This window comes from Spizellomyces punctatus (genome assembly GCF_000182565.1).
Source record: "Spizellomyces punctatus DAOM BR117 chromosome Unknown supercont1.13, whole genome shotgun sequence".
NCBI classification, from domain to species: domain Eukaryota; kingdom Fungi; phylum Chytridiomycota; class Chytridiomycetes; order Spizellomycetales; family Spizellomycetaceae; genus Spizellomyces; species Spizellomyces punctatus.
In genome coordinates, this window is record NW_015971549.1 from 632,342 (window position 1) to 652,126 (window position 19,785).

A 19,785-nucleotide genomic window follows, 5' to 3' on the forward strand; every position below is an offset into this window, starting at 1 on the left:
GGCGATGACGAGTTTTTGGAAAGGGGCCGTGAGTTGAGATATGTCTATTTTCAAATGTGATCAAGGTAAGCGTTGTAGCGTTTGACGATATATATATGTGTGTACTGAGCATGTTTTTGTTGTAGCATGTTACGTTTCATTTATATTGGCAAGATACGACGGGGATGCTGGTTGTACCTGGTACATTGGTCACACTGTCCCATCTCCGAGATTTGTTGACACGGCTTCTTCAACAACTCTTTGCACGAGAGTACGTCCTCTTGTCTCATTCATGCCTCTTGGCTCATCATTAAAGTTTGGCTTTTTTTTTGGTTTTGCGTTACAGTTCCCGCCGCCGATTTTGTCCTCCCGACCACTGGCTCATCCCCACCGACATATCCTTTTCCGAAGCCGTCCTAAAAGAAGACTCCAACATCCGTCAACCCTGCCTAGACATCCTCCATTCCATTCCTTTTGTAATTCCTTTTGAAGTTCGCGTAGGAATTTTCAGGGAGTGGGTACGATTGGATCGTCTCGGGAATGGATTGGATGATCAGTGGTTGAACCCTGCTGCGCGTGTTACGATACGACGGCAGTATGTGTTTAAAGATGGGTATACGCATTTGAATGCTTTGGGTGTGTATCTAAATGGTTTTTGCTCATGTGCTCTGAATGGAGAGTTTTGGGGTGTGTTATTGACCATTTTATATAGGTTCACGCCTCAAGAACCGTGTTGCTATCACGTTTATCAGTGAGCAAGGGTTGGTGGAAGCTGGGATTGATGGTGGAGGTGTTTTCAAAGAGTTTTTGACAACGTATGTGTGTTTTGCATTTGTGTTCCGGTCCAACTTTGGGGAACTAATGGATATTAGTCTTTGTCGACAAGCGTTTGATCTTAATTATGGGTTATTTCAAGCTACGACGGATCAGTTGCTGTATCCTTCTCCGCATTCGTATGCTACCCAAGGTGCGTCTTGTGTCTTTTGAGAGTGTGTACGAAATGCTGACGAGAGGTTTTATAGAAACGCAATTAAAACACCTTGAATTCCTTGGTCGGATTCTGGGAAAAGCCTTGTATGAGGGTATACTCGTCGATGTAGGGTTTGCTAATTTCTTTTTGGCAAAGTGGTTGGGTCGAACGAGTTATTGTATGTATTTTTTTTTGCCTCTCCTTTGATGTACGTTGTTTATTGGGGATTAATGCTTTTTTTTTGGTGTTTTGTTAGTGGATGATTTACCGAGTTTGGATCCGGATTTATACCAAGGATTGTTATTTTTGAAGAATTATCAAGGAGATGTTCGGGACTTGGGGTTAACCTTTTCTGTTGATGATACCGGTATGTCCACATCCCATCCCCTTGATGCTATCCTACCATACTCATCGCACCGTTAAGAATTCGGAGCCCAAAAGACGATTGAATTAATTCCAAACGGCTCAACGATCCCTGTTACGAATACCAATCGGATTAAATATATTTATTTAATGGCGCATTGGAAATTGAATACGAGGATTGAGAGGCAGTGTAAAGCTTTTTTTGGGGGGCTGGTGGATTTGATTGATCCGTCATGGGTTCGGATGTTTAATCAGGTTTTGTATCCCTTTCTCTTTGTCCTTGAGCTTGCCTCTTTTACTCACAAACACACAACTCGAACGTTATAGCAAGAACTCCAAATCCTCTTATCAGGCACACCAACTCCCATCTCCCTAACCTCACTCCGCGAACACACGACCTATGCAGGCGGCTACACCTCAACCCACCCGACCATCCTCCTCTTTTGGACCGTGCTTGAACAATTTGATGAAGAGTATCGTCGAGGGTTGTTACGTTTTGTGACGAGTTGTGCTAGGGAACCGCTTTTGGGGTTTGGAGAGTTACGACCGGGGTTTTGTATTCGGTTTGCGGGGGATGAGGAGGATCGGTTGCGTATGTATTATTTTTGTTGTTGTGAATTTGTTTTTTGAATGGTGTTTTGATTTGATTTGTGTGTGTTTTTGTAGCGACGGCTTCTACTTGTGTTAACTTACTTAAACTTCCTGCGTACAAGAGTTTGGAGGTCATGCGAGCGTAAGTACTTTTTATGTTTATATATACGTGTGTTTGGATGTTTGATTTTTTTTTTGGTGGTTTTTAGGAAATTGGTTTATGCTATTGATGCTGGGGCTGGGTTTGAATTGTCGTAGGTTGTTTGGTTGTACTATATATTTATATTCTGTGCAAGTGTGAAATCACTGCTGAAGCTTGTCCTGGGTGAGATGGTCGATGGAGGTGGTATTTCATTTTGCTGTAAATGGGTTTATTGAGATGGGTTCACGTGATGGGATATCATCTTGTAAAGCGCGTGAGAACGCGGTTTGTATCTGTGCTTCTACTCACGATGAACAGAGATTACATTGCAGCATTCTTCAAATCAAGTGACCCGCGTGAATGGAACAGCGACAATATATGCAGTGAACTCGTCCCCCTTCTCACCCATCAATCTCAAGTCTGGCCTTTGGTTGAAAGCGTGCAGGAAGAATTGAAGAAGATGGCCGAGGACATGAATCTGCCTTCTGCGAAGAGAATGAAAGCCAAGAGGCTTTCTACACAAAAGGTACGTGCCAAAACTTCTAGATTGCACCGCCAAGCACGCGTACTGTCCTCTTGAACATTATTATGGGGCGAGGCTTGATTGCCTTGATTGCGTTCTGCGAACTCGCTGATAGCCCTCCCCCCAGCTTGATGGGCAGAAGCCCATGAGAATATCATCGGCTTTCTCGAGTATGGCACCGGCCTGATTCTCATCTGTCAGAGTGTGTTGCATATGAGCGTTTGGGGCATTAGGCCCCAAGTTTCGTACCTGCATACTGGAGCCGTCTTTCAGACCGCTTCTGCCGATCTGGAGATGTGCCTGCTTTACCTTTGAATATGAGTCTGTCCTTTACTGTATAAGTTCTGTGCTAACCACCTGTTTCTTTTCTGTTGGATGGGAGTAATATGGCAGATTCGATGCGGGATGTTCAGATTTGCGATGAACAGTGATTGCTTCCATTTTCAAACCACTCCTCCTCGCGCATACAAGTCTGCCAGACTGTCACAACCTACGATGTTGCCTAGTGTGACGAGACTATAGCCACGGAGCTTTCTGTCCAAAAGGTACATGCCGAACTTCTAGATTGGACCACTAAGCACGCGTACTGTCCTGTTGAGCATTATTATGGGGCGAGGCTTGATTGGCTTGATTGCGTTATGCGAACTGGCTGATAGCCCTCCCCCCAGCTTGATGGGCAGAAGCCCATGAGAATATCATCGGCTTTCTCGATGTTGGCACTGGCCGGATTGTCATTTGCCAGAGTCTGTTGCATACGAGCGTTTGGGCTATTAGAGCATACGTTTGTACCTGCAGCTGGAGCCGTCTTTTCAGACCGCTTCTGCCAATGTTAATATGCGCCTGCTTCACCTTTGAATGTTTATGAGTGCGTCTTAAACTATAGAAGTTCTGTGTTAATCACCTGTTCCTTTTCTATTGATGGGGAGTCACAGGGCATTGCAAAGCCGACTTGAAAAGCCATTTTCACTTCCGAAAGACCTTACCGTCAACCGATAATTGTAATTGGAATCGCCGCAGCAAGACCTCGGACATAAAGTCTGTCAAATAGTCCCAACCCACGAGCTTTCTGTCCAAACGGTACGTGCCAAAATTCTAGATTGGATCACCAAGTATGCATACTGTTCCTCTTGAGCATATGTGGGAGCTTGACTGAGTGTGCTTTGCATACCAGTTGAATAGACCTAGCTCGAGCTTCACAGTGCAGAGGCCTTGAAGGTTTTCTCCATCTATGCACACGGCCTGATTGTCATTGGCCAGAGTCTGTAGCGTACGAGCGTTTGGGCCATTAGGGCCCACGTTTTCGTATTCAAACCTGCAGGCTAGAGCAGTCTTTCAGACCGCTTCTGCCCAGATTGAGATGCGCATGCTGTATCTTTGAGTGTTTAGGATTTGAAATTGTCTTTTTGTACTGTATAAGTTCTGTGCTAACAACCTGTTTCTTTTCTGTTGGATGGGGAGTCACAGGGCATTGCAAAGCCGAGTTGCTTCCATCTTCAAATCACACGAGTCAAACAGTACGACAATATGTCACGAATGTTGCGCCTCCTCACACATACAAGTCTGCCAGACTGTCGCAACCCACAATGTGGGAAAAGACGCCCGAAAAGCCATGGGTCTATTGGCACAAAAGGTACGCGCCAAACTTTTAGATTGGACCGCCAACCAAAAGTAAATGCATGCGTACTGTTCCCCTTGAGCGTATTATTACTAGGAAAGGGCTTGAGTGTTCTTAAAACCAGTAGATAGCCCTACCTTAACCTCTTTGGTGCAGCAGGCTTGAGAATATCACAAGCTTTCTCACCCTCGGCATACGGCTGATTGTCATTGGCCAGAGCCTGTAGCATACAGCGTGTGGTTCATTAGAACACACGTTGTATTCCTCCATGCTGGAGCTGTCTTTCAGACAGCTTCTGTCCACCTTGAGATGCGCATGCTGTATCTTTGAGTGTTCATTTTTTAGATACAAGTAAATGCGTGCGTAGTGTTGCTCTTGAGCATTTTTGTGGGGAAGGCTTGAGTGTTCTCTGAACTGGTTGATAGCCCTACCCCTGAGCTCTTTGGTGCACAGTCTTGAGAATATCATAGGCTTTCTCAAAAGCGGCACACGACTATTGGCGTGAGTTCTGCAGCATACGAGCGTTTGGGCCATTAGGGTTTACGTTTGTAGCTGCAGCTGGAGTTGTCTTTCAGACGCCTTCTGCCGAAGTGGAGATGCGCATGCTGTATCTTGAATGTTTCGGAATTTGAGATTGTCCTCTTGTTCTGTTCAAGTTCTGTGCTAACAACCTGTTTCTTTTCTGTTGCATCGGCATCGTTACCGAGATGCGAAGCATATAACTCGTGCAATCCAGTCAATGGCCCTATTTATTGAAGCTACCAAATGCGATGCCTAGATGAACATACGTGCGGAAGGGACGTATTCTCGTAAAGATGCCAGGAACCGGGGTACAATCGCATGGATTGGGCAGACGCTGAGAGAAGAATGTAAAATCCGAGACGTCACGCGGGAAAATGGTGGACTATCTGCCGTTGTCCTTTTTTTCGAATTATAAGTCTGGGGTTGTAAAAGATTAGTTATTTGGGTCTCTCTGTCCATTTTGTCGTTGGCACTCCTTATTCGAGATTCAACCATTTGGAACACGTGAGATCGGATGACCTGTGGATGGCTCACGTAATGATCGGAACTTTTGAGCTGGATGATTGCTTGTGTTGGTGCTGTCTTCCTCCAGTCCATCTACAATGTCCGAGACAGATATTACAGAGGATAAGCTCCAAAATGATGGTAAAAGTGGACTGTTTTAGCAATCTCTTTTTCGGTGTTTTGTTGAAATTCGAAGAAAGAAATTCACCGATAACCGAATTTTGATTAGATCCTACAAGTTTCGAAGCTGCGACCACAGATCCACCACCGGAACATCCGAACGAGGAGCCACTTTCCTCCGAGACATTAGCTGATACAACCCTTCTTCCATCCGACCCACCTCCACAAGATGACAGCCCAACTGATCCAGCAATCGCTGAACCAGAAGTATCACCTACCTCACGCAAATCATCAGCAGCTCCTCGCCCATCCAGTGCAGAGTCTACCCGATCCGACGCAAATCCCCAACGCCCAGGTACTCAAGGTGAAGCGAGAAAAATGAGTGCGTCGGGTATGAGAGTGACCACACCAGGACGAAGAGGTTCTGGTGCCGGATCGGCAGGCAGCAGAAAGGACGTACCTGTTACGGGACGAGCAAGTGATATCGGCAGCGCTTCTAGAAAGCGACAAGGAAGTGTCGGACTTTTTACGGATGTTATTACTGAAAGCGTTGATGAGGATGAGATTGTACCTCAAGAGGTTCAAGTCACTTCTGTGGCGGTTGGGGAGACGGACAAGTTGATGGATGTATATGAGGAAGTGGAGGAGCTTGCTGATAGTGGGTGGGAGACGGATCTGGATGTTTCAGGTGAGAGTTTGGTTTTTCAAAGATCGATGGATATCATGCATTTGGGTACATTGTTGACGGAATTCTGGATTATAGATGTGCTGAATCGAAAGAACCAGCAAGATCTCTATACTGCCGCATGTATTGCATTGGGCATCGTTCCAGTCTCGTTCATTATTGACCGTCTAAAAGGAGAAGAAATCGTGATGCCGCATCATGGGTTGGGACCTAAAGGTGCACATGCTCTCGCCCAAGTTCTAGAGGTATGTTGATTATCTTACCACATTTTACGGTTGTTTCTTTGTTTGGCCACTCGGCATATATCTGAACTTGGTCCTGATACTAGGGAAATACGACACTAAAGCGCATTGATTTGACAAACAATTGGATCGAAAGTGGGGGAGCTTATCTTGGAAGGAGTTTGCAAATCAACCGTGCGCTAGTGTATCTCAACTTGACAGGGAACAGACTGGGTGGCGTATCTGTTTTTGCATACTAACGTATTAGTATTTTTCACTTACATGCACGAAATTAGGCTATGAAGGAAGCCACGAAATTGCAGAGATGCTCCAATTTAATGCTTCTCTTAAAACCCTTATCCTCAAAGGTAAGCTCCATTGCTGCGATGTGTAGATGCATGAAGTACTCAACGCCGGCAAATGGAAAGACAACAAGCTTGGTGATCGGGAAGCACAGCTATTTAGTGAAGGATTACGACAAAATTCTTGCTTGCAAGGTATTGACTGTGGAGCTGGCTATTCACGCTCTTTATGGTTCCTAATTTGGCTTGGACTGTCTTGTAGTGCTTGACTTGAGTTACAATGAAATTGGGGATATTGGCGCTATTGCTCTGGGAGTGGGTCTAGTAGGGAATGATGCATTAAAGGAACTGAATCTGGGTATAAACAATTTTTGGACTACTTGCCGGAAACCATTGCACTTTTCTGATATTTGTTAAATGATCGCATAGGCTGGAACCAAATTCGTCATCGGGGTATCGCAGGGCTGTTAAATGGACTAAAGGTGAGTCTATAGTATTGCTCGCTGTGTCGACCGTACAAGAAACTCATGTATATGTTTATAGGATAACCTCATTTTAACACACCTGAACCTGGAGGTATTGCCATGATTGTCTTGCTCTTGGCTATAACCCCGCATTTAAGATTTTATTGTTTTTGTATTTAGAGTAATGGGTTAGGAGAGAATGGCGCGGCCGTGGCAAGTTTCCTCCTCAAAAACAATGCCATACAGGTGCTCAATCTACGGTATGTGTACTGCTAGCCTTTATTTCTCTTCATATGGTTAGATACCTTCTCTTCACATGATTAAATACCAAATGGTTAAATTGTAGGCGTACACGATGCGGAGATGGGGCAATAGGAACTATCGGAAAAGCTATCGAGCAAAACTGTACGCATCCATGTTTTTGGGGTTGATACGAGCATTCCATGCTAACGCAATACGGTTTTACCCACCTAGATTCTCTCAAAGAATTTGACTGTTCCGATAATCTATGGACGGACCAAGGGGCTCAACTCCTTTTCAAAGGCCTAATGAACTCTAGTAGCATGCGAAAGCTTTACATGCAGGTACGTTGTACCCTTGAACGGAGGGTGTGGTGGATACGTTTATATTTCTCGAGCCCATGCTAAACTGCCAACGATACCTCTCTTGTGGTAGAACATTAAACTTACCAAAGACATTCGAGTGAAGATTGATGAGCTAAAGGCGGAAAAACCTGAACTTGCTATTATCGAAATGAGTGAAGCGGATATGTTGATTGCCGCCAAGGAGGCACGCATTCGCAAAGAGGATAGAGATAGAACATAGCATGATTATTTGCATATACAAAAAATAAAAGGCTTCTCCGTGGAAATGCAAAAATGTGATATGCGTGTGTATTTCAGGTGGCGGGTATACAAGACCAAGCGCCTTCCAAAGATAAAGAAACCACAAGCTACCAAAAGAATTCATCAAAAATAAACAAAAAAATAGAGAAACTCCTTCGTATCCAAGTCCAATGATAAAGTCCAACAGCCAGGTATATCACGGCGCAAATATCCTTCCAGCCCTACGACGAACTGTTCTGCGTAGCATAGCAGCCATAGCAATGACATTCCTCACAACACTATCATTCGCCAGCGTTCCCTTGATTCGAATATCCGATAACTGAGGGCACGCTCGAACAAGCATGATGACGCCGTCCCGTGTGATCCCAGAGCAGTTTTGAAGGTCAATAGCCGTTAACCGCGGACAATACCTCGCCAAAGACTCTAGACAACGATCCGTAACGGGTTTTCCTTGAACAGAAACAACTTCCAACGCTGGACAATTATGTGCAATGAGAGCTAGAATGGCGTCTTCTACTGGAATCTGTCCCGTAGGTGGTGTCACCATTCCTACAGAAAACTCGCGTAGACTAGGACCCACACTAGTCGCCAACAACTTTGCAAAATTTTGCCCATCGCCTCTCGTGCAGTCAACGCTGCCCCAATGTAGTGATCGTAATCGCATCAACCGACTTGAAAGCGTATGCAGTTCCATACTCCGCACCGGTGGCAATTCATAAAAGAACCGTGATTGCATACCCCCAACACTTCCAGTCAATGTCAGATCAACCAGTTTAGGACAAACCGTTAAAACATGTTGAAGCGTCCGTGGATCCAACGGGTCACAAAAAATCTTGAGCGACTCTAACAATGGCGTGCCATTCGCAAACCGCTTTAACAAGTCGGTATCCTCCGGTTCACTGAATCTCAGCGCAGTCAGATCAAAACACCTGACGAGACAATGTGGGGAAGACTCTTTGCACGATTGGTTGAGATGTCGCTCTAGGAACTTTAGTGCTTTGGCTTTGGATGGTAGGTATGGATTTCGCCATAGTGCACGCTGGGCTGGGCGATACCATCGGCGGTTGACTAGAGTGCATACGGCATATGTGTGCTGCTGTTGACGGTGGTTGGTGGGTTCGGCGGCGGCGGAAAAGATGAGGTGTAATATTTCGGGAGGGAGGGTGGAAGCGATCGATGGTGGCTATCACGAGCATGTTAGCCCGCTACCAGTATACAAGGCGCAAAAGCCCAGACGACTACGACAACTCACCTCCATGGCTTCCGTTTACTGAATAAAGGATGAAGATTGAAGAGAGCCAAGGTTGTAAAACAAAGCAAAGCAAAACCTACGAGTTTGGCTAGCGGGCAACAGATAAGAGATCTTGCCCAAAAATCGGAGTGCGTGACATAATACGCGTGACATAACATCCTTTCAAGTGACCTGGCGCAATTTGGGAACTAATCATGCAATGTTGGCTTTATTTCTGAACACTTTTTTTGCATGAAGGACTCATAGATATTTTCTTTTTTTTTTCACTCGGGATCTACTTTACTGCCTTGTTGGTTATTCTTATAACGGAGGCCATACTTGCAGATTTGCATGTCGCATAACTCTGCACTTGACCATATTTTGGACCAACTCGTCCGAATTCCTCTTGGCCATCCGCTGGGCATTGAGCTTTCATCCGGATTCCACCAATAGCTTCATAGCCATTCAATTATCAGCACTTCCTCAATCAAACGAATTCGAGTACACAAAGCATCATTTCACTACAGCATTTATTCGTAACATCTAAGTAGGACAAAGTACTACTACACTAAATTTGATTAACAACTTAAGAATAAAAAAGAAGAGAATTGCGATTCGATAACCCAATAAAACTTAGATCAAAGCATCAGTGTCTATCGCTGCCCTTGACTACCTCTCCCATCCTATAACCTTCTTTCTTGCCGGGTATCGCAAACATACTTTGATCTATTGGATATGTCGTGCTGATGTTTTGAAAGGTGATGACGGCACTCAACGGTAACAGACCGATGGGTATCTCAATCTGGACTGAAATGAGAAAACGTAGGTATCAGTAACCATGTTAACAGGTACAGGAGAAAAAGCAGATTTACCTGGAAATCCCGGCGGGAGTTGCACACCAAAAAACTCTTTTAGAGATCGAATGTGCTCGTTTGTTCCCATTCCGATTAACTCTAGCAATGGGAATAGGGTTTCGACTTTGATTGGAAACTCATCAGATTGCAATGACGGTGGTGGTGTTGGAGTGGCTTGAACAATCGTTGGGAATGATGAATACGCGGCTGCAGCGGCCGTATCTTTTTCTATAATTTCCTTTTCGGCTCCCTCTGCCATTGGTGTCTCCTCTCCGCCCTCGTACATCCATAATGTCGCTTTGTAGTTTCTGGAAGTCTTTTCTAATATTTGAGGTCGACCTACATGTAGGTACTCTTTCTCTTGTCCTTGTGAAAAGAACTGTTCATATGTGACTTCCGGGGTCGGGGGAGGGTCTAACGTTGGTCTGAAACGGGCAAGTTCCCGGAAAGCCTTCTTGGCTTTGGCCAATTCTTCTGGTTCATTCCACTCGCCCGCTTCGTACTTGCGGATCTTCTCGTCTTCATCCTCCTCCTCTTCTTCCTCCCCCTCTGGAAGAGGGTTATCCTCTTTGGTCGGTGGTAATGGGTTGGCTTTCAAATGCTCTGTTCGCGTTTTGTTTACACATTCCAAGGCATCAACGGACCATACATGTGTTTCCCATGGACCAACTCGCTCGTTACGGTCCACCTGGAGAAAAGTTAGCTCATGCTCTGGTGTCACATGCAACTAGCCAACAAGTAACCTTAAACGTCCAGAATCCACTTTGTGTTCTAGAGAGACTGAAAGATGAAAAGTCAAATTCGGGTGCCGCAACCTAACGATGCAATGTGGATCACCAAGTCTCCTAGTGCAAATTAAGACCACATCCTTACCATCTTTGTGTTTAGACTGATTGATATTTCTTCTTCCACCTCCTTGGCGCCGATCGAAAAGTCCCTTGGCCATACTAGCTGAACAACGCGGCGTTGATGGTCACAAATAACCAATTGTGGTCCTTTTGGTGCTGTCAGTATTTGAATCCAATATGTAGAAGCACCAAACTTGTGAATTACCATCTTTCTCTTCGGTGAAGATGATGGAAATATCACCACGGACCCATGACAAGCTTTCAAAGCCGACAAGCGTCGTGTCGATTCGAATCGACTTTCCCTGTATGCAAAATAGACAAGTGTTGGATATGTGCGTTGTTTCTAAGCGCACGGTTCACACTACTTACCTTTTTGAAAACCTGCGGAAAGCATCGCCGGTGAACGATTTGAGACCCACGTCGCACATCAAGCATTATGAGTAAATCAAACCATTACCTTGTATGTATCCTGCAGAGTTGAATGTTACTTATATGTGAAATGGACAGTGCAAATCAAAAATTGGACATACCGAGGGACAAATGGAGCTCACAAAAGGGATGATAGATTTAAACGACCAGTGCATCTCGAGATAGAAGTCCTTCAGATCCTACCAAACGACAAGCATGCCAGAAATCAGTTTAACCCGATATATTTTGATCTTGTCTATCTCGTATTGACGGCCTGACCTTTGACAGTGCCCTCAACAGCTCTCCGCCTTTGGATTTGAACCAGAACGCCAGCTCCCTCCGCCGAGTTCTGTAAACCCATTCCATAACCTCTCGATCGCCATAGCTGGTAGCTTCTTGAAACGGAGTCCATCCGTCCATGTTCTTGAATAGTGTGGATGCACCGGCATCAAGAAGGATCTTGACGCATTCTTTTCGCCCGAGAGATATCGCGAGAGTTAATGGAGTTTGTCCGCGGCAGGTTTCTGTAAAGAGGGGACATGGAGTGGTTGATGGGTATGAAGAGAGATAGGTGCGGAGTGCTTCTGTCTCATTTTTGAAGATGAGACGATGGAGGTGATACTTGTCGGGGTTTCCCGACATGGTCGAGGGAACTATTTCTTGCACTGCGTTTTTCAAAAGTGATGTAGAGGTGATGCAGTGACGTGAGCAACAGTGGTCGCAGCTAGGCTTTAAGTCAATTTCGCTAGGTTTATTCAACAAATGTTATTGAGCAATGTCCCTCCAAAACTTTCAGTTAATGTCACGCGCCTACCGTCGTCGTTTCCGCCCCCGCGCCCTTTTGAATTTATTCAGCAACCCTTGGCGGGAGGAATATCGCTGTGCGGGATTTGGGATTTGAAGCGAAATGCTTTGTTCTTTTCAGGCCCAGTTTTGCTATTGAAGGGCATCTATCATTGGGTTTCGCATTGAGGGAATAACGGCATGATGCCTAGCCTCACAATTCATGTTCTCGTTACTATTAAAGACTCTTTACTATTGAAGAGCAATATATCTGCGTCTGCCGCCAAACCCATCTCAAACCAACTGGCACTTTATCCTTGCTCTTCTCTTATGCTTTCTGGCACTGCCTGCACAAAGTAGACGATATTCGCAAAGGGTTTCGCTACAGCAGGACACGACGCGACACGACACGACGCGGTATTCAGCCCAAAGTATTTTGTTTTGTTTACTCACCACTCTGGAGTCCACTTCAATTCTTGACTCGAGCTTTTCACCATGGCCGCATCACACGCACTCATTTACGGGGGAGCAGGCGCCCTCGGACGATCCATCGTAGGCCAATTCCGCAAAGCTCAATGGGTAAGCCTTCCCCTCATGACCGCCCACCAACACAACACCAACACTCTATCTACAACAGACAGTCACCTCCATTGACTTTACACCCAACACCGAAGCAACACACAACATTGTCCTCGAACTGTCGGCCGCATCCGATTTGGATAAGACGGGTCGCGATGTGGAATTGAAGGTGGGGGATGTTGTCAAGGAACAAAATTTTGGAGCGGTTGTGAATGCAGCTGGCGGATGGGCAGGAGGTGCCTTGACGGATGAGGGTGAGCATCTGCTATGAAAGATAAGCGATAATGGAAAACTCATTTTATTCTAGGACTGTACAAAAATGTTACTTTGATGACGGCGCAGAGTGTTCATACATCGGTAATTGCGGCGAGAGTAGCTGCTCTACATCTTCAAGAGTATGTGCCAGATAAGATGATGATCCCTGCTGCGTATTGAATTCGATTCTCAGGGGTGGGCTGTTGACATTAATCGGGGCGAGTGCAGCGACGAAGGGAACCCCAGGAATGGTATGTGTAAAGCGCAAGTAGATCCCAAAGTGTAGTGAATCTGATTTGTTTCTGCCAGGTCGCATACGGTCTTGCCAAAGCCGCCGTACACCAACTGGTTCAATCTGCTGCGGGCCCTGGAAGCGGATTGCCTACCGGTGCCAAAGCGACTGCGTAAGTGCCGTGTTGTGTCTGTGCATTTTGGCAATCTTGTTCTATCTGTTGACTTTCCTGTAGTATTTTACCGTAGGTGTTTAGATGTTTACTGTCAGACACTCTATTGATGTATATCCGAGTACAGCATCACCTTAGATACACCTATGAACCGCAAGTTTATGCCTGATGCTGATTACTCGACCTGGACTCCGCTTGAGACGGTTGCCGAGTAAGTGGCTACCGTTGTGTTATAGCTTAGATCACTCATCAATTTGTGCAATTTTGTAGAAAAATTGTGGACTGGGCTACAGGCAAGGATGCTGCTGAAAACGGAGGACTGTACAAAGTCGTAACCAAGAGTGGAAAGACAGAATTTGTGATTGTGTAAGAGGCTGTTGTTTTGTTTCCAGGGATTATGCATGATGGCATTATTCAGCATTGTTGTATTACATGGCATACAAAACTGCTACATTTCATAATTGCTAGCTATGTACTGCTTTAATATTCTTTTTTCACCACGAAGAAGCCAATACTATCCCTGTTGACTCCCACAATGTCTTTGGACATTAGCACCCCAACAAAACAGAAAGGGATCCTGCAATACATGTCCCCATCTTTTTACACCCCACGTAACAATGCCATAGACGAAAGTGTCTTTTGCGTACTAGGCGGTTCAACAGCATCATCCAAAACAGACCGATCAGACGGGTACATTGCGAACAACTTTAGCACTTCCTGACCAATGGTGGACATCAGTTCTTGTGTATCACGCGAGTTTGGCACCGGTTTGTTTTCATTCGCTCTGTACGATAACAGAAGATAGACATGGGCCAATGCACCTTACCATATTACCAAAACAAGACATCATACGTACGGGACTCTCAAATGCCTGAACACCTGATTTGGTACATCCTTTACAAGCAGCCACTCGAGCTTAAATACGCCCTTCCATTTCTGAGGATGCTCCCACACATCTGTCGACGCATTCCAATCTACGCTGCTGGTCATGCGTGCCACACCGCAAAAGCGCCCCGAAGAGGCTACTGAGAAAAAGAGGAACACCAGGGGTGGACTCCGGGTTGAGGTTCTAAAAGCCGTGTCGAGCCGGCGGTTACCGAGGTCCGTTGACGACCAGATGTTGTATCGGAGGGAGGCTTGGACGTTGTAGGGGCTTGAAGATTTGATGACAAAGTATCTAGCCTTTCAAGATTGTTACTTTTGTTTCATGCAAAGGGGACTAGGTGTTTGCACTCACTGCATCGGGTTTAGCCTTTGTGGGCCTTTCGTGCTTTTTTGGCAGAGGTATCACGCTAGGAGTCAACAAAGGCACTTGTTCCATGAACCGGCTTGCAGCGTCGCTCCATTCTGGGGTTTTCGCAGATTCAAATGGAGGTGGGTTCAGCGCTAGGCGATCTAAATTGGACTCTGAAACTATTCTCTTTCATATAAGCTTCTTTGAACAAAATGCCGGATTAAAAGTAACTGGGTGTACCCAATGTTTGAATCCCAGTGAACAACTTGCTCTCCTGCATGTCCAACCCAGAAAACGCAGTTGCTTTTGCCATATTCTCGGACTGTGGTGTCACCTGGCATCCCCACTCGGGGAGACGATATGTGAATGAAGATGTGGTGCTGGGTGATTTGATGAGTGCGAGACCAGTGTCAAAGGACGAGGACCGGGAGCGCTGTCCTTCGAGGACGCCTGATTGGTAGCCTTCGTTAACTGCAGGATAGAGATGACACAAAGCAATGGGTAGCGTACTTTTCATAGTATCATTGGGGACACTGCTCCTCCTGGCCCAAGCATCCCATCCTAATTCTTTTTCGTACATGCGGTTCCAAAAGAGAACAAATCTCGTTCCAAAAGCAAAAAGACAGACAAGCACCTAGAATAAAGTGCACTAAACAAAACAGCTGTGGGCTGAGGGGAGAGGGTAAGTAACTGCTCATTAACACACAGTTAGTTCACCCGCACGGTGTGAGAAAGATCCTGTTTCAATCCCAACCCTACCTAGAAGGCAGAGGGTCTCCATCAACCTCCATCATTTCCAATCATCACTAATTTTCTATCGCATGACGAAACGTCCTACCAACTGCTCAAAATAAATAAACGGAGCTGTCAAACTCTTATATTTAAATCTCTGCACGGCTACGGAGGGGGTTTCTAAGCAAAGCCAAAAAGAAACCCCGCAAGAACTGTGGTTTCGTCATGCTGGATCCGGAACCTGATCAACCCAGCCCTACAAAAGCATGTGAAGAAAAGCAACTTGGAATCATCTCACTCGAGAAACGATGGGCTTGAGCGACCGCTTGATCGGTAGTGTGGCGCAGGCGCTTACGAATCGCGAATCTTGTGGTGAACACACCATGGAAGCTTTGTCCGCGTCGTTTTGTTTATGGTGTTTTGACTTTTTAGCACATGCTTTTCGAGTGAGGTTTTATTCCAAGGCCCTTCTTTACCAAAATTACCTCTCATTTATAACAACGTTCAGCATTTGATCAAACCTCTGCAAACCTCAAACCTGTCATTTTCCTTTGGTAGTTTACGTCGCGGCCGTCAGCGTATGTCAAAACCCATTCCAAGGGGTTGCACCAAGCCAATTATTAAAGCCCTCTCTGCTTGCACATCAGCCCACACAAGTAAGCACCAAACAATGCCCGTGCGACACATGTTTGTCCCGACAACACCTTACGAAACTGCACGTGCAGCACGGATTGAGTTACTGCGTTCCAAAATGGCTGAAATGGGGTTATTGGAAGATCGACCGGTAGAGCGTACGCCAACGCCAGAAAAAAGATTGTTGCGGAAAAGGGTAAGTGCTAATGTTTATCGCACTTTTTGATAACGTTAATTAATATTTCATATCTATTTAATACATTAATAATCTGTTGAATCTAGGCAAACAAAGTAGCACCGCGATATTCTCTAAGATTACAGAATGAGGTACTGTATCAGTGAGGGTTACTTTTGTTTTTAAAATGCCTAATGATGCTGTCGCTCTCAGGTTGATCAAGGTAAGTGTAAAGCATCGTCCATTGCTACTGACGTGCAGCCAGATCCAAACGTCAGGCAGATTGCCGAGCAGGTAAGTTCAGTACGTTCCAACTCACAATTCCGTCTTAAACTGACATCTACTTGAATAAGCAACCCACTTCCGCCAGCAGCAAACCTCCACAACCTGACCTCTCCCCGGATGACACCATTCTTCTCCTCTCCACGTCCAAATCTCACCCCTTTCACCTCGCTCGTCTCAAGCACGTCCCCGCCAAAAGGACATGGGACACCCCAATAACGGTTTTCTTTTACAACCCCCTCCCCACACCAATCATGAGTCATGTAGCTTACACACTCGATTCAACACCCCACAAAGCCCACATCGGAAATACAATTGACAATGGGGAACGATATCCAAAAATGGTAACGTTGGAATGGGATGAGGATGATGTGACGCAAGTAGGGTGCCAGAAGATCTATTGGGTCGAAAGTGAATTGTGGTATGCCTTTTGTGTTTTGGCGGAAAGGAATCGAAAGCAAGGGACAGTTGCATTGGAAAGGAAGTGAAAAGGACACTTTTGGTTGTTTTTTCTTGCTTTTGCAATCATGCCGGGATGGACTTTATTTTCTTTTAGCAAATCTTTTTGCGGTAATGTTATGGTATAATTTGTTATGGCTTTGCCCCAAAGATTCTTTGCTTGATATCACTCCCATCCCCGCATTTATATGATATGCATACTATCATCGTGATATGACAATAGCACTTGTTGGCAGCGCGTCCGAAATGGTATACTCCAACACGTTTGTCCAGCAATAGCTGCCCAAAATTTGGATTCGTTTTCCATAACAGATGCTGAAATGCTGTATAATCGAGAGTGAGCTTCGGACATTAAAGCCGAGTTACAAGATTTGTATCTGCAAGACGTTTGCCGGGAGCTCAGAAAGGCTCAAGGGTCAGAGTACAGAGTATCGCCATGAGCAGCCCCACATTTCCAGTATAGCTCCATCTTGTCCAGTTGCATTTGCCAGAGCATTGCTGTAGGAGATGGGACGGCACTTATTTGGTATTAGATTTCCTGACTCGCTGCTGCATCATCTCCCACATTGAAGTAGGTATGGATGCCAAGAAAAGTCCGGACCTGCCGTCGACTTGAAGGGTCCCAGCAAACCCTTATCGAGTCTGTTCCCTGGTCATACGCATGGGAGTTGGAATGATCTGGGAATTCACCCACGCCGATGTAATGGGCTGCGACTATGGTCATCTGGAGCATCCCTGGATCAAAAGTATGGAGGTCTCAGAGATCTCCACAACCCCGCAGTCCAAGTCTTTTTGAAAATCGCAACATAGCCCAGTTTGCTCCTGCTGGTCACGATGCATAAACTACATAAAACTGCGCTAAACAGTCAGATAGTATCCCCTTCCACCACAGGGATCCCAGGTGCTCGAGTCATCTGGTGCGTCACTTAGCTTTGGTTTTCTCATGAACTGTCCTGTCAGACTGCCCAGGAGTTGGGAACTAGTAGTTAATCTCACAAACATGGTCATCTCCACCTTTCGTCACTACCTGGAAGATCACCTGCGTCTTTTTCAAAGGGGCAGATTTATGGAAACACTGTAGATGGATGGGTTAGGGTTAGAACCATCAGCAAGGATCTTCTTGCGAGATGATATGAAAGACAAGCTTATGTAAATCCACACTGAGGAGGTGTGAATCCCAGGCATGTCCTGAGACTGCCAGGTATTTTCCACCTCGTGGTCCTTCCTGGGAATGATTGGGCAATCTGTCCACGTTACAGAACAATACCCAAGGATAGTACATTAAGACTGGAAAGTAAACTATCGTGGCAATGTACAGCATATATGAAAAGGGATATCAAATCGTCCCAAAAGACAGTACATAAACTCGTTATGACAGTATTGGTTGAATGATTATCGACATTTACCGCCTTTCTCATGACTGAACTCCTCTGCGCACACGGAGCGAACCTTGGTCGATCATGCAAAATCATGGATGTATCTAGACAAAATCGTCTGCCTGTTGTCCCACAAAGAATATTATTTGCAAACATCTACTGGGTAGGTGCAAGACCAGGCCATCATGGTATTTCCCATTGTCCGAAATGCGTCACGTCCTATATGGCGATACCTTGTGGTCCATATATGCCTTGTTTAATGTTGGATAACCAGAGGACTCCGCCTCCTTTGGGCTTCTTGAACTTGGCTTGTTATGAGCTCATTGTAGCGTTTTCCATTAAGTAAACTGGTGACTCCAGCTGCAAAGCGAGAGGCTTGCAGCTGACTAATGTTCCGTCAACTAGCATCACTATCTGCATGTACGTTGACATCGTTTAGAGGGCTTGCCCACCGCGTGAGGTTGTCACAATCCCAAATGACGGCAAATGTCTTCGCAGATGACGCTGGGAAAAACTCATCTTTCGCCTCTTTCTCCTCCTCGCAGAACCAGTTTACCCAAAAACGAACATAAGTTTTGCGTCGAAACTCTCAGAAAAAGAAGAAGCATATCAAATCACGATACATAAAGAAATGAACCGCAACAATACGTCTCCCGAGTCCGCCGGAACCCGCAAAGCAGTCGATTCAGCAGCCGGGTAAATAGCCAAAGTCTTGTCCAGCAGGTCATGTAGCTGTGAATAACTTGGGTGTTCTTTTTGGAAAGGGTCACTGGCCAAACAGCGCAGACGGCAGGCCAAACTGCCGAAGCGGGCGTTGGAGTCGTGCCAGCACTTGTGGGCACGGTTGGTGATGTCGCAGGAACCTTAGTCGGCGGAGTTGCAGACGTTACCGGCGCCACTCTTGGTGCGGTATCTGGTGGTGTGGGCTCCACGTTGGGTGCCACGAAGAATCTTGTGGGGTCCCTGGGGCTCGGGAGCAAAAGTGAGGAAGGAAAGAAGCAGTGAGAAGATCTGACAATGAACCGTTGTTTGGTGTGCAGCTTTGCTATATTTGCATAACCTGTTTGTTTTCGAGTCAATACATTTGTGTATGATATGTAAATAAATTCGTCGAGGGCGCAATCACAAACATCTTTTCTAAAAGCGAAGAACGAAAAAGCATGTTGCGGCACATAGTTGTGAAAAGATGAATTAACGGATGTGATCATGTACCCGCAATCTAAAGCCTTGCAATGCCTGTATACACAAAGCCCTAAGTGGAGGCCAACTGCTGTACTTCAAACCTGGTAGTCGCAGGATCTCACAGGGGTCAAAGCTATTGGAAAACGTCTGATAGGAAACACATGCAAAGATTTGACGGTAACTAACCAATATACTCAACTCAATAAACATTTCAACTTAATAGTCCATCTTCGTCCGCTTGACGTGTCTCCAACCACTGAGGGTGCTATTATATCTTTGAAAAGATACGGCACTGTCGTCCTGGCGGTTGATCCCATCATGGAACATCTGGTGCCTGGCGGTAGAATCACGATTCGGGAAGGGCAAAGATGTCAGAAACCACTTATCCATCATGCCGCACATGAGGAAGATCGAAACTCGCGTAGCAGCTGCGAGAGCACGCTTGATGATTTTCAGCCGATGGACAGCGATGACCATATTCCCGTATTCTGCTTTGATTTCAAA

At 45.7% G+C, this 19,785-nt stretch overlaps 8 protein-coding genes across 8 annotated transcripts; 4 read left to right on the plus strand and 4 right to left on the minus strand.

Moving 5' to 3' along the window:
- Window positions 1–164: 164 nt before the first annotated feature.
- Window positions 165–2,136, plus strand: SPPG_06951 (uncharacterized protein; the record flags this gene model as incomplete). Its single annotated transcript, XM_016755140.1, has 9 exons — window positions 165–250; window positions 326–615; window positions 692–794; window positions 852–946; window positions 1,002–1,127; window positions 1,206–1,316; window positions 1,374–1,567; window positions 1,640–1,904; window positions 1,979–2,136. 9 exons carry the CDS (start codon window positions 165–167, stop codon window positions 2,047–2,049), a joined length of 1,341 nt encoding a protein of 446 aa, XP_016606002.1. The 3' UTR covers window positions 2,050–2,136.
- A 1,857-nt stretch (window positions 2,137–3,993) lies between these two features.
- Window positions 3,994–5,151, minus strand: SPPG_09424 (uncharacterized protein). Its single transcript, XM_016757588.1, has one exon. The coding sequence runs from the start codon at window positions 4,715–4,717 to the stop codon at window positions 4,322–4,324; it is 396 nt and encodes a 131-aa protein (XP_016606003.1). The 5' UTR covers window positions 4,718–5,151; the 3' UTR covers window positions 3,994–4,321.
- Window positions 4,848–7,869, plus strand: SPPG_06952 (uncharacterized protein). The gene is made up of 13 exons (XM_016755141.1): window positions 4,848–5,350; window positions 5,439–6,017; window positions 6,093–6,259; window positions 6,343–6,469; window positions 6,532–6,603; window positions 6,664–6,732; window positions 6,800–6,895; window positions 6,967–7,019; window positions 7,081–7,113; window positions 7,182–7,261; window positions 7,348–7,406; window positions 7,476–7,585; window positions 7,677–7,869. Exons 1-13 carry the CDS (start codon window positions 5,308–5,310, stop codon window positions 7,824–7,826), a joined length of 1,638 nt encoding a protein of 545 aa, XP_016606004.1. The 5' UTR covers window positions 4,848–5,307; the 3' UTR covers window positions 7,827–7,869.
- Window positions 7,870–7,896: 27 nt separating this feature from the next.
- On the minus strand, window positions 7,897–9,205 carry SPPG_06953 (uncharacterized protein). The gene is made up of 2 exons (XM_016755142.1): window positions 9,099–9,205; window positions 7,897–9,029 (listed from the first exon to the last, which is right to left on the minus strand). The coding sequence occupies exons 1-2, from the start codon at window positions 9,102–9,104 to the stop codon at window positions 8,043–8,045; spliced, it is 993 nt and encodes a 330-aa protein (XP_016606005.1). The 5' UTR covers window positions 9,105–9,205; the 3' UTR covers window positions 7,897–8,042.
- Window positions 9,206–9,590: 385 nt separating this feature from the next.
- SPPG_06954 (uncharacterized protein) lies at window positions 9,591–11,997 on the minus strand. The gene is made up of 9 exons (XM_016755143.1): window positions 11,467–11,997; window positions 11,310–11,387; window positions 11,237–11,248; window positions 11,149–11,160; window positions 10,985–11,081; window positions 10,805–10,926; window positions 10,675–10,746; window positions 9,950–10,619; window positions 9,591–9,884 (listed from the first exon to the last, which is right to left on the minus strand). Exons 1-9 carry the CDS (start codon window positions 11,827–11,829, stop codon window positions 9,724–9,726), a joined length of 1,587 nt encoding a protein of 528 aa, XP_016606006.1. The 5' UTR covers window positions 11,830–11,997; the 3' UTR covers window positions 9,591–9,723.
- Window positions 11,998–12,411: 414 nt separating this feature from the next.
- On the plus strand, window positions 12,412–13,744 carry SPPG_06955 (uncharacterized protein). Its single transcript, XM_016755144.1, has 8 exons — window positions 12,412–12,549; window positions 12,608–12,803; window positions 12,857–12,944; window positions 12,998–13,055; window positions 13,114–13,208; window positions 13,272–13,280; window positions 13,336–13,419; window positions 13,479–13,744. The coding sequence occupies exons 1-8, from the start codon at window positions 12,466–12,468 to the stop codon at window positions 13,576–13,578; spliced, it is 714 nt and encodes a 237-aa protein (XP_016606007.1). The 5' UTR covers window positions 12,412–12,465; the 3' UTR covers window positions 13,579–13,744.
- Window positions 13,745–13,808: 64 nt separating this feature from the next.
- On the minus strand, window positions 13,809–15,022 carry SPPG_06956 (uncharacterized protein; the record flags this gene model as incomplete). Its single annotated transcript, XM_016755145.1, has 4 exons — window positions 13,809–13,992; window positions 14,065–14,390; window positions 14,446–14,621; window positions 14,683–15,022. 4 exons carry the CDS (start codon window positions 15,020–15,022, stop codon window positions 13,809–13,811), a joined length of 1,026 nt encoding a protein of 341 aa, XP_016606008.1.
- Window positions 15,023–18,580: 3,558 nt separating this feature from the next.
- On the plus strand, window positions 18,581–19,242 carry SPPG_06958 (uncharacterized protein). Its single transcript, XM_016755146.1, has 2 exons — window positions 18,581–18,795; window positions 18,864–19,242. The coding sequence occupies exons 1-2, from the start codon at window positions 18,731–18,733 to the stop codon at window positions 19,102–19,104; spliced, it is 306 nt and encodes a 101-aa protein (XP_016606009.1). The 5' UTR covers window positions 18,581–18,730; the 3' UTR covers window positions 19,105–19,242.
- The last annotated feature ends 543 nt before the right edge of the window (window positions 19,243–19,785 follow it).

Bases quoted from the DNA above. Each gene is read 5' to 3' on its own strand.
- SPPG_06955 (XM_016755144.1), top strand. From the start codon at position 12,466: ATGGCCGCATCACACGCACTCATTTACGGGGGAGCAGGCGCCCTCGGA. The intron at 12,550-12,607 runs GTAAGCCTTCCC...TATCTACAACAG, and splicing joins AATTCCGCAAAGCTCAATGG to ACAGTCACCTCCATTGACTT. The intron at 12,945-12,997 runs GTATGTGCCAGA...TTCGATTCTCAG, and splicing joins GCTGCTCTACATCTTCAAGA to GGGTGGGCTGTTGACATTAA.
- SPPG_09424 (XM_016757588.1), bottom strand. From the start codon at position 4,717: ATGGCCCAAACGCTCGTATGCTGCAGAACTCACGCCAATAGTCGTGTG.
- SPPG_06958 (XM_016755146.1), top strand. From the start codon at position 18,731: ATGAACCGCAACAATACGTCTCCCGAGTCCGCCGGAACCCGCAAAGCA. The intron at 18,796-18,863 runs GTAAATAGCCAA...CTTTTTGGAAAG, and splicing joins GCAGTCGATTCAGCAGCCGG to GGTCACTGGCCAAACAGCGC.
- SPPG_06952 (XM_016755141.1), top strand. From the start codon at position 5,308: ATGTCCGAGACAGATATTACAGAGGATAAGCTCCAAAATGATG. The intron at 6,018-6,092 runs GTGAGAGTTTGG...TCTGGATTATAG, and splicing joins GACGGATCTGGATGTTTCAG to ATGTGCTGAATCGAAAGAAC. The intron at 7,020-7,080 runs GTGAGTCTATAG...ATATGTTTATAG, and splicing joins GGCTGTTAAATGGACTAAAG to GATAACCTCATTTTAACACA.
- SPPG_06954 (XM_016755143.1), bottom strand. From the start codon at position 11,829: ATGTCGGGAAACCCCGACAAGTATCACCTCCATCGTCTCATCTTCAAA. The intron at 10,747-10,804 runs GTAAGGATGTGG...TTGCATCGTTAG, and splicing joins TCAGTCTAAACACAAAGATG to GTTGCGGCACCCGAATTTGA. The intron at 10,620-10,674 runs GTTACTTGTTGG...ACTTTTCTCCAG, and splicing joins GTGGATTCTGGACGTTTAAG to GTGGACCGTAACGAGCGAGT.